The sequence below is a fragment of the Schistocerca gregaria genome, chromosome 2 (assembly GCF_023897955.1).
Source record: "Schistocerca gregaria isolate iqSchGreg1 chromosome 2, iqSchGreg1.2, whole genome shotgun sequence".
In the NCBI taxonomy this organism is placed as follows: Eukaryota; Metazoa; Arthropoda; class Insecta; order Orthoptera; family Acrididae; genus Schistocerca; species Schistocerca gregaria.
In genome coordinates, this window is record NC_064921.1 from 586381571 (window position 1) to 586394568 (window position 12998).

The following is a 12998-nucleotide window of genomic DNA, read 5'->3' on the forward strand; positions in this document are numbered from 1 at the left end:
GATGGCCGAAGTAGATAATATAAAATGTAGACTGGCAACGGCGGGAAAAGCGCTTCTGAAGAAGAGAAATACGTTAAAATGGAATATAGATGTAAGTGTTAGGGAATTTTTTCTGGAGGTATTTGGAGTGTAGCGATGTATGGAAGTAAAACATGGACGGAAAACAGTTTAGACAAGAAGAATAGAAGCTTTTGAAATGTGATGTTACAGAAGGATGCTGAAGATTAGATAGGTAGATCGCGTAACTAATGAGGAGGTACATAATACATCGGTTCATAGAATACCTTCTGAGACATCAAGGGTTGATCAATTTAGTACTGGAAGATAGCGTGGAGACGGGAGGGGGGGGGGGGGGGTAAAACTGTAAAGGGAGACCAAGAGTACAGTAAGCTGATTCAGGAGTTCTGCGGAGATGAAGAGACTTGCAGGGGATAGAGTAGCGTGGAGAGCTAGATCAAACCAGTCGCTGAAGACCACAACAACAACAACAATGTGGAATAACATGTTCACAATCCCCAGAAGATGGGGGCTAAAGCAGATAGACAGACGATCAATTATGTTACATGCAAAACACAAGTGGAAATTATTAAATTTATGTATGCATATAGGTGGGGAAAATCATCTGATGAAAAGTCGTTGAAATTCATGGTGAAAACCTTCAACTATCTTTTACTTTGCACAGTGCTAGTAGTTTCGTTCATGACCAGTTTCAAGCTTAGCAGGCGTAAATTGCAGGAATGGTACACCATGATATAAACTACAAGTTGCTGTTGGAGGCCAGTGGCAATAAGCCTTATGGTGACAATTGCTTTGTACAATTATTATAGTGCTGACAATTTTTTTCACTTTGACTGTCTTGCAACAGCAACTTGTAATCCTTTATACCATAGTGAAACGTTCCTGCCATTTACACCCGCCAAGCTTGAAAGTGTTCTACGATCGAAACTCGTAGCACTGTGCAAAACAAAAGACAATTGAATTTCAACAGAATTATTAAGCGTGGAAGGTGCAGAAGGATAAGTTCTGTTAAGATCTATGGCAGGGTAGCAACTTATCATCACTGCTGCTCAACTTTTGCGTCAAAAAGTCAGCGAAGGAAGTGAAGGAAGAATTTAAGGAGATGAACAAAAGTGCAAGGTGAACAGATCCCACCTTAAGGTTCGCAGATAGCATTTAAGGATGAGTTAGGTGATCTGTTGAAAAGCACGGGCAACGTATTCAGTACAGAATATAGCTTAAGGATAAAGGAAGCAAATCAGAGACACAGATCAAGAAAGGAGTATATCGTCGAAATCAGAAACGTTATAGTAGTGGAAGATATGTAAGAACTATAGTAGGAAGGAAGCTTACAAAGGATGGTCGAAGAAAGTAAGGTATTAGAAGTAGGCTGGAGAACGCTTTCTTCCGTAAATGACTTCTACTGATTGTTACGGAAATGCGGAATGAATTTCTGAATGTGTGTGTGTGTGTGTGTGTGTGTGTGTGTGTGTGTGTGTGTGTGTATGTATCCGGCGCGGCCAGCCGTAGTGGCCGAGCGGTTCTAGGCGCTACAGTCTGGAACCGGGTGACCGCTACGGTCGCAGGTTAGAATCCTGCCTCGGGTATGGATGTTTGTGATGTCCTTAGGTTACTTAGGTTTAAGTAGTTCTAAGTTCTAGGGGACTGATGACCACAACAGTTAAGTCCCATAGAGCTCAGAGCCATTTGAACCATTTTTATCCGGCGCGCGCATCCCAGTAAATGAGCCAGACAGTCCCCTCCGACAGACCTGTCTAGGAAACGAGCGTCAACATTTCTGAAAATTTCAGTCCATCCGCGAAGATGCGTCGGTACACATATTTCTGAATACGACCAGGGGGTACATCACCCCTACGTAACATGACTAAAGCTGATGTCTAAAGAATACAGGGAAGGTAGGCAAGAACGCTAGTCGGGTTTTCAAATGCAATCCTTAACAGATACTAAACAGTGGGTAATAGCAAATGGGAAATCACTATATTTCTACGCAAAGATTCTCTCGCGGAGTTACTGGTGTCTACTTTCCAACAGGGAAACACAAATGCTTTCGTCTGTATCCGCGTGTCTATCATCTACATATCGCAGAGATAAGATTAGATTAACGTGCAAATAGTTGTTCCATCCAAAGTCTTCCGTGTCCAGAACAAAGAGCACATCCATTATAACGGGATGACCAACAGTACCCTCTACTTCGCATATCGCGAGAACCCACACAGCTTAAAGAAAGTACAGACGAATGATGACGTGCACAATGCAGAGCTGAATCACGTTGTGTAACAGTAGGCAACACACTTGTTCTGTTCGAGTTAGAAGGAACATACTGCTTTTAATTTTCTCATTTCCTTTCACGTCAGGAACTAATGTGTGCTTATGGAATATCGTCTTAGTTATGTGACTGGATCTGGGATTTCCTGTCAGAGAGGTCACTGTTCTTAGTAATTGACGGAAAGTCATCGAGTAAAACAGTAGTGATTTCTGGCCTTCCCCAAGTTAGTGGTATAGGCCCTTTGCTGTACCTTATCTATATAAACGATTTGGGAGACAATCTGAGCAGCCGTCTTAGGTTGTTTGCAGATGACGCTGTCGTTTATCGACTAATAAAGTAATCAGAAGATCAAAACAAGTTGCAGAACAATTTAGAAAAGATATCTGAATTGTGCGAAAATTGGCAGTTGACCGTAAATTACGAAAAGTGTGAGGTCATCCACATGAGTCCTAAAAGGAATCCGTTAAACTTTGGTTACACAATAAATCAGTCTAATCTAAAAGCCGTAAATACAACTAAATACCTAGGTATTACAATTACGGACAACTTAAATTGGAAGTAACACATATAAAATGTTGTGGGGAAAGCTAATCAAATACTGTGTTTTATTGGCAGGACACTTAGAAAATGTAACAGATCTACTAAGGAGACTGTCTACACTACGCTTGTCGGTCCTCTTTTAGAAAATTTTTGCGCGGTGTGGGATCCTTACCAGACAGGAGTGACGGAGTACATCAAAAAAGTTCAAAGAAGGGCAGCACGTTTTGTATTATGACGAAATATGGGAGAGAGTGTCACAGAAATGATACCGGATTTGGGCTGGACATCATTAAAAGAAAGGCGTTTTCCGTTGTGACGGAAACTTCTAGCGAAATTCCAATCACCAGCTTTCTCCTCCGAATGCGAAAATATTTTGTTGACACCGACCTACATAGGTGGAAACGATCACCACGATAAAATAAGGGAGCTCGTACGGAAAGATATATGTGTTCGTTCTTCTGCGCGCCATACGAGATTGGAATAACAGAGAATTGTGAAGGTGGTTCGATGAACTCTCTGCCAGGCACTTATATGTGATTTGCAGAGTATCCATGTAGATGTAGATGTATGTAGATGTAGATATAATGCATTGTGATTTGGCACAGTGTAACAGAGTCATGTAATATTTCACTGTTAATCATTGCTACTCACTTGAGGTTCATTTCGGGACAGTTTATCCGGAATGGATGCACCAGTGTTTTTGTCTGGTTCAGTTTCGTCAATGCAATGTGTAATGAGCACCATGTCGCCGGAAACTTAAACGTGCTTTCCCTTTTCTCAGATTTCTGTGTTTATGACACGAAATCTCTTTGTGCCCTCGTCATCATCTCCTCCGGGATGATAAACCTTGTGCACCACTTCGCTTGTCATTAAAGATGCCAAGCGTGTAAGTGCAGCAATTCTTCTACAGCGATGAATGAACAGACTAGTGTAACAGCCAGCCATTAATTCGATACCAAGTTTATGATTCACTTTAGTTACTGCTTCATTGGATCCAATTCAAGTTTCGCAATCATATTCTTGGCTTCTGCCCAAGCAAAGGCAACAACACAGGCCGTGGGCTGCTCCCTTTTCCTATAGAGACGTTTCCATTGCACAACTGTGTACCTGGCTAGTATGTTCGGTGTTTCGCAAACAGCGATCCAGTTTGAATTCGTTTGACCGCAACAGTTTATCCCTAGACGTCTTCAAGAAAATAACGTGGACCTTTTAGACTGTCAGCTTAGCCTGCTGTCCCGTTACATCGGGTTAAAATGATGTGAGAAAGATAAAGCAAATTTTCCTGGTTTGTTTCATACGCGAATAACACCACAATTGACGGCTTCTGGGTAATTTTCCAAGGTGTTTACGACAGATATTTAACTTTTTATAAAATTTAAAGATGATATATAACGGACCAGTGCAGAATGTTCATTTCAAATAATTTACCACCAACCTACGATACATCGTCTCAGTTAAGTATGTCGTTTATTTATTATGGCATTGTCCCGTGAATGAGACTTCAGCTCCGAGCAATTTATCGCCCAAAGTTGGAAGAAATATAATAAAACAAGCACACTTTTCAGTCGCCATTTGTATATTCCGTCAATTACTTTGAATCATGGAAAACACACACCTAATTGCAATGGCACACAGGGAGAGAAATAATTCAACAGAAAAACGAAAAGTTATATAATCAAGTTATTCTCACGGATCGTAACTCCTTTTTATTCAGAGGTGTAGTTGCACATTACTTTAGATGACAAGATAAACACAGAGGTATTTCTTGTCATTCGTCATACAACTAAAAATTTTAAATTTTACTTGCGTAAGTTGCAAGAAAAAGTACACTGCACTCGAGGTAACCAAGTATTTTAAACTATATCAGGTAACGCCAAATGCTTTTTAACAGCGCTACAAACTTTAGGTAGCGCTTTTTTTATTTTTTTTTGTTTTATTTATGATAGGGACTAAAAACACATGAAGTCGAGGTCGCACATGAAATCTTCTTTATTGGGATTGATTACTAGTTTCGGCTAACAATCTAGCCATCTTCAGATCATAAAACATTCTTGATTCGTGTTGGCGCCATTACGGCTTCCCAGATCCTTTATTCTTTTTTAAAATGACAAATCCGTACACGACATAGTTAAAAAAGCTTTTCATCATTCGTGGCCAGTGTAACTGAACAGGCCGGCCGATGTGGCCGTGCGGTTCTAGACGCTTCAGTCTGGAACCGCGTGACCGCTACGGTCGCAGGTTCGAATCCTGCCTCGGGCATGGATGTGTGTGATGTCCTTAGGTTAGTTAAGTTTAATTAGTTCTAAGTTCTAGGCGACTGATGACCTCCGAAGTTAGGTTGCATAGAGCTCAGAGCCATTTGAACCATTTTTTTGTAACTGAACAATGGTTATAACAGAAAGGCTTATTTCGTCAAAATTTCGCAAGTGACAATCAGTATCTACATTATCTCGTAACACAGATTATCATACACATGTTGTTTTAACGCGATTACTCATCGTTCAATTACACTGCCCAAGAACGATGAAGAGCTATTTTCACCTATGTCATGTATGGGTGTCGTCATTTTAAGAAAGATTGTAAGCATGTGTGAAATCCTTATTGACACCAATAATAATCAAGAATGTTTTACGATCTGAAGATGGCTAGATTGTTAGCCGAAACTAGTAATTCGTCCTAAGAAAGATGATTTCATGTGCAATCTTGACTTCATGAATTTTCAGTCCGAAACATAAATAAAAGACTTACAACAGACAGCATATCTCCTGTTTGACAATGTCAACAGATCTGATCGTTAGGTACTGCTTGGTTCTAACATGTCAAAATTAATGGACTATTCAGCCTAGAAAAAATGCGTGATCTCATTTGAAGAATGTAATGACTTTAAATATGCCACCAAATTTTAAAAAATTAATAGTTTAAAAAATGTTGAACTTAGCTTACCCATTCTAGAGGTGGCTGTCTGATCTTCAATGGTGTTTTCAATTGGAGAATAAATTTTTATACAATAAATGTGTATTTTCTGTTTTTTTTTTTTAGATGAACTAAATCGTGACATGAAGACGCTGTTTATCTTGTTTTCCGAACTAAATAAGCTACCCGCATATTGCTTCAGTGCCACCGGGTCGGCACTTGCTTCGAGTAACGCTACGAAACTCTTTCCTAAATTGTTTGGTGAGTAATAGTGATACTTCCCCGTTCCTAGCCCAGGTTCTTCGTCAAGTATATAGTACACGTAGTTATGTTCCTATACACTCACGTGAAGAGTTCGCTTTACGATACTCCACCCGAGAAGGCAGGGATCCCGCAATTCGGAAAGCAGGTGCCAGTCTGCTACGAGGCTTCGAGACTGTTCATAACTGCTCGAGCACGTTTCTTCATTATTGTGTCCAGTTTTATTTCGAACATCTGCCGTAAAGAAATGGACCATACTGATTAGTACTGTGTTAATTAGTAAGAGTTTTGCCATAAGTCAATTACGTCTTCTTTTTCTTTTGCCTTTATCCTGTATCTGCAGAAGTCGGCGTCGTTAGCATTGGATTTAGCATTGTGAATGTCAGCCAGATGCCATTCCTGTCGCCACACCTGTATCCCCCCCACCTCCCGTAGTGTTATCCATGTGAAAGTGTGCGAACGTTTTCTAAATGTTTGCGGATCGTGTAACTAACGCGGAATATTGATAACAGATCGGTATTCACATATCAGGGTGAGGTAAACCACCTAAAAGCCACATCCTGGCTGGCCGGCATACCGACGCTCGTTAATGTGGTGGGCGGATTCGATCTCGCGGCCGGCGCTCCTGCTCGAATCCCGGAAGCGACGTGCGAACAAGCGTAGCTATGAGTCAGCTACTTGCTACTACATACTGGAGGCTTTACTGTTTTCTCGCTGTTTTTCTATGGACGGCATTACACTCTAGAGCACAGGTGGACAACCGGCGGCCCGCGGGTCGCACCCGTGCCGCGATGATTTCAGTCCGAACCGCGGAAGAAATCCGTCGAAGACGAAGCGACGCACAAGTATTGTGCCCTGGCCCGAGTCCACTTTCGGTTACTTCCGCTGACGCTCGGCTCATGACGCTGACCAGTGGACGTTTTAGTTATTCCTCGCGTGTACGATGCTATTTCGCCGCCGCTGGATTTGAGCAGCAAGAAGAAACACGTTTCCGGTGTGTGAGCGAAGTTAAGGCCGTGTGCTCATGTGTGTGTGGAGAATGGTGAAAACGGCTCACTGCCTTGAAGGAGTGCGGGGAGAAATATTTTCGACTGTGTATCAGTGTTGACAACAATCACTAACACGTTATTTACTGCTTACACATTGATAGCTTACAAATGTTGGTAGTAGGCGACGATGGCACGAAAATTACCGATTTTTGTCGCGAAATATGCCGATTTGAACGAGGGAGCAAGGACCATTGCTTGGGGAATTGTTATCTGCTGTCTGTTCACGCCTATAGTTCTATCATTGTTCATTTCGTTCAAGTGTTTCCGTGCATATTTACTGAATTTATTCGGAAAATACTTTGCATTTAGAAAAGTAGACGTTAACATTGCTTATTCTAATAAATATCTGTTGTGAAATAATCTCGTACGAATAGGGACTGTTCTACGAAACACATTGCGCAGAAACAGTGTACAAGACAACTACGGAAAAACAAAATTAAAATTCTAGTTTCCGGTTTGGACAAGCGATTTTGTCGCAGACGCTTTGGTTTTGGCCCAATGCGTAAGGAGCGCTGCTGTCGCGTCACGTGACGGAGCGGCCCACGAGCTCAAATTAAGTATGTGATCAGGCCCGCAGCTCGCCAACGTTTGCCCATACCTGCTCTAGAGCTGGGGTTCCCTGACGGAGCACTCTGACAAACGTGGTACTCGTATATAACACCTCGCTTTTTTCTTTTTTTTTTCAAATGAAGAAAACTGGTTTTATTCAGTGATTGCTTCAACTTCAAATCAGACCTAGTAATATGAAATCATGTTAAATATTAAAAAAATTAACTAACATCGTCAACAGTCGAAAAAAAAACCTCCACATTACTAATAAATTTTTGCGGAACACTTATTCATTTCTCGTGGAACACCGGTGTTCTGCGAAATACAGTCTGGAAAACCACACCTCTGATAACGCTCTGTAACCGGAGGAAACCAACAGCATTATCTGTCTTTTTGCTTTCATCGGCGACCATCGTTCCCTTGCGTTACAAAGATACTAAACACAAATTTTTATGAAATAATACATACCGCAGCACTTACTAGTTGCTAACCTTTCATTAGCGCGAAGCGTTTCCACAGCATGCTGTCATCATCAGGTGCATTATAGTTACTTTTACATTGTAATTAATATTGTGCAGTTACAGTTACTGTTACGCTGTAATTAATATGCAGTATTAATTACAATGTAAAAGCAACCATAAATGCACCTGAAAATGGTGGTATGATGCTGAAATGCGTCGTGCTAATAAAATACTAGTAACAAGTGATTGTTGCAGATACATTATTTCATAAAAATCTTACAGTACAGTCGCAGCCCTCAAATAACAGCCGTATAAATTGCATAAATTTCAGCTGAAGAAAAATATTTTATTTTTGCTCACAATAGGCTCTGAACAGTCATTATTGTTTTAGAGATTCAGACTTACCGTATAAGTGAATGTTTATAATGACATGATGGAACACGTGTCGGAGCTTCCGTAGCTTCGCGCCACGTCACACTCGCGGTCGCAGGCGCAATCCACGCGCCATTGGCGATTCGCAGCACTCGAGACAAATTACGTGACGTGTTGCTCACCGGAGTTAATTAGAAACGTTTATTGGCGGACCTAGCTTATTTCTCTGCACTGTCACACTGTCCAGTCAGTCCAAACAAGGATCGCCAGCCTCGCTTACGTCCGCGACTCACTGTTCAAATTCCACTACTCCGAAGTCCACCATTAAAAGCCCTGTAGCAAACCACCCACTCTAAGAAAGAGTCCGAGATCCGATCATTGGACGGGAATATGTTCACCGCTAACAGTTCCTACACCGCCTCTGACTTGCTCCTAACAACTCCTGCCGATAGTCTGCACACAATAAAACAGGAATACATGTCATACTCATCAGGCAAATAACCACAAAAGAGCACCAGAGTCAGATTTACAAGAAAATTAATGTAATTTGTTGGCTTGGATGAAAACCTTTCCAAGTCCGATTCGTTCTGTTGACACCACTGTCCAGTTAGCTACGCTGGCTGCCCGTTGTGCGCCTTCACATTCGCTAAAGGGTCAACTGAAGACCAATGACGTCATAGTTCATTCATAGAGATTATTGTTTTTATTTTTGAGCCAGTTGTTTTATGTGGCGAGGCGTCATTATTGCAAATTGAAATAAATGAATGTATTTTTAAAAGACAGGGGTAGACATTGTGTACGATTTTTGTCGCTTTTATTATATTTAAATGATTTGTTGATTCCAAGTCATTCGGTACTTATTTTCATTCTTAGTGAGTATCAGGTATTTCGAAAGAATTGTTTTTCATTCTGGACAATTTTTCCTTTTGATTTTTGTTTGTACCTATGGATTTATCTATTCCTGTGAATATGGAAGACTTGAAGCAGGGTTCGTCAACTGCTGTACGGAATACAAATTGTACAGTTGTTTTTCTTCGCCTTCGGAAGCAGTAGTGTTACCACGACGTTTTTCAGTCGATACTAGTACTATCAAAGGCGAAAAGAACGATTTACGAAAAGTGACCTATATGGGTCAGCTGAAGAATAGGATACTAGTGCAGCAAAGACGAAAAATGCGACATGCGTATCATTGGCATTCTGTACCTCAGTTGAATTACGAGGGTAGTATACTGTTCTTCAGTCGACCTATACAGACCAACCGGATGCAATTCTTATATATGTAGCTCTTTTTCACTGACTCGTGGTTCAGCTGAGGTCAGGATGCCAAGGTTACATACGTCGATTTTTCCGCCTACGTTAGCATTAGTATACTATTATTCAGTTGACTTATGTAAGACATCTGAAGTAAGAGATGGAAATTTTACGTAAGTCAGTTTTTTCGTCTTCGCTAGTACTAGTATCAACTTGAAGAAAAGATGATAGTAGTAGCGGAGGCGAAAAAAGCAACACCTGTAAAATTTGTATCCCGTAATTCAACTGATATATATAGGTCAACTGAAGAATAGGATACAGGTGCTAGCGAAGGCGGAAAGGTCGACACACGTTAAATTTGTATGCGGTACTGCAGTTGACTTATACAGCTCAACTGAAGTTCGGGATACAATTCATTTATGTCACAACCGAGTTATTGAATGCTAATGTTACCTCTGTCCTTTTCTTTTTCTTTCTTCTTTCCACCAGTATCGGACTGTTCACTTGAGCTGTATAGGTCAGCTGAAGGATAGGAAAATAGGACTCAAAGAAGCGATATACGGCACTTAAAATTAAGTTCGAAACTTGAATGTACGTGATATATATCTACTATCTGTTTTCTCTTTTCTGCATCCCTTTGTTTGTCAACATTCATCTTTGCTGTTAGATCTGTGCAATATATCATCTCTGGTAACTTATGATGTCATTGGTGAAAGCCGACGGATTCTATACCATTGCCTCGTGATGACTGGGTGTTGTGTGCTGTCCTTAGGTTAGTTAGGTTTAAGAAGTTCTAAGTTCTAGGGGACTGATGACCATAGCTGTTAAGTCCCATAGTGCTCAGAGCCATTTGAAGGTCATTCTCCAGTAATCCCAAAACGGCTACACGCGCCTAAGCCACCGGAAAGTTCAACCCGGAACCCAAGCCCGCGCACAAGAACACGCTTCCAGAATCTCTCAGTTTTCCGTGCTGCAAGAAATTACTCAGTTGATCACAAAGGCGTCCCATGTATCTGAAACACAGCAGGAGGACACCAGCTCCGCCCCTGAGAGCACACCACTTCCGAATCCTACGAGCGCTGTCAGCCGCCTGCTCGATATCGCGAGTTCCAGATCGCTCCACGAAATTATGTAATATTCAGGAAATTTAATCAATCAGAATCAGATCAGACATACAACGTTCGTATCTTCATTGGCGATATCCTGCTCCCACTTGAAGCGCTTCTCTAAGATGCTGTTTCCAGAGGACTGTTACAAGTTTTATGAAATTCTTACCAAGTCCTGTGAGAGTTCGAGTAATATGTCTGCATTCGCACAGAAGAAGAAGGTCATGGCCGGTATTGCCAGAGTGTCCGAAAGAACAGACACCATATCCATATAAGTATATAATTCTGGCAATACCGGCCATGACCTTCTTCTTCTGTGCGAATGCACATATATTACCCGAAATCTCACAGGACTTGGTAAAAATGTCTTCCACGAGTAATGAATGTGTTGGGTAGGGACGCCACGAATGTAGTGTGTGGACATACAAGGCGAGAATGTGGGTCTCGCGGGAGGCGTGCGCGAGATAGTCCCTGCAGTCGCACTACTTTCTGTGCCCTCCGTGGCTCAGATGGATGTTTGCCGGCACGGTAGCTCAGTATGCTCGGTCAGAGAGCTGGTCGGCCTCTGTAATATAAAACTGAGTGGAAGGATTAACAAACGAACTTGACCGGATGTGATGTGACGTCCGCAACTACCAAACACAACGATCAACAACGAACAAAATACAAAAAAAAAAAAAGATGGATAAAGCGTCTGCCATGTAAGCAGGAATCCGGGGTTCGAGTCCCGGTCGGCGCACACATTTCCACCTGTCCCCGTTGATATATATCAACGCCCGTCAGCAGCTGAGGGTATTAATATATAATTCTAATTTGTCACGAGTTTCTCTCCAATGGGTATTGGAAACACCAGCAGTCGAAGGAAAGTCACTCGACATTGAGCCGGCATATACCTAGACCACTATCCATTTACTTGCAGAAAACAGATATGCAACAGCCGAAATTTATGGAATAATTTTATTACGCTACCACTTTCGGTACCGTACTTTCACCCTCTTCAATCCTCTAGAGACGAAACGAGATAATGTATCCAGTCGTTTGTGGTTACTAAAGGAACCACTATATCAATCTGGTTTCCGTAGATACTTTCATAACAGACGTGGACACTTCACACATCTAACGTCGGTCGTTAAATGAGTGAAGTATCCACGATTGCTGTGAAAGTTCCCTTAGTGAGGTTCGAGTGCTCCCTCGGGCATGGGTGTGTGTGTTTGTCCTTAGGATAATTTAGGTTAAGTAGTGTGTAAGCTTAGGGACTGATGAACTTAGCAGTTAAGTCCCATAAGATTTCACACACATTTTTTTCCCATAGTGAGCACAAGCGACTATGATGGCTTATCTCGTTTCGTGTATAGGGGCCTGAGGACGGTGCAAATGAGCTCGGAAACTGGTAGCGTAATAAAAATTTTCCGTAAATTTACGGCTGTTTCCTGCAAGTCACCGATCAGCGGTAATCCCATTCTTCTATTTATACAAGTCAGAATTACAGAAACTATCCATTTAGGAGTATTATGGAACGACCGACCCATCAACTCGTGTGTTAAGAAAGCCCTCTTCTCCGAGAAACCGACTTTGGCGTAGTCAGCAGCAGCAGGAAGAGCACACAGTGAAGGCGAGGAAATGAAGTGTTCCAGTGATACAGAACTCACAGAATAAAAATAAAGAAATGAGACAAAACTACTTACTTTGAATATCACTGTTCCGTCGATGACAGTAGCGCAAAGGATTTTCTTCTTTTTCTTCCGTGCCCGACCGTAGATTCAGTGTCGGATGTAGAGCTGCTTAAGAATATCTTTGCAAGAGTTGCTTGCCATTATCGCTACTTGGTTTATCTGTGATCCATACAACTAATGACAAGAAGTTTTAGAGGTGTCGCTGACAGACTACGGGCCATCTAGTTGTCTACTAGCACTCTTAGGTTCATGGAACACGCGGCTGCCCTTCTTTTCGTATAGTGTCGACCCGCAAGTAGTCGTGTAGCCGGTTAAACAGTCTCACCAAAAACTCTCCGTTGCTGCTGTACGTGGGGTGACTCGCGTTGCGTAGCAGCCAGACGGTGCCTGTTGCCAGAGGGGCAGCGCGCCTCTGATAGGCAACTGCGGCCGTGTAAACACCGCGAGGTCGCGACCGCCGGCGGTCCACGACCGCACTGCCGCCGTCCACTGCCCGGTGGCGTGGCGATAGCACTCGCCCCCTCAGATTTCTCCTTTGC

At 42.1% G+C, this 12998-nt stretch overlaps 1 protein-coding gene across 1 annotated transcript in view; it reads right to left on the minus strand.

Moving 5' to 3' along the window:
• Nucleotides 1-3568, minus strand: part of LOC126335883 (beta-1,3-galactosyltransferase 5-like) — a 168295-nt gene extending 164727 nt beyond the window's left edge. The window contains exon 1 of the mRNA XM_049999354.1: nucleotides 3476-3568. Coding sequence (XP_049855311.1) covers nucleotides 3476-3568 — 93 coding nt within the window. The remainder of the gene's footprint in view (nucleotides 1-3475) is intronic.
• Nucleotides 3569-12998: the final 9430 nt, after the last annotated feature.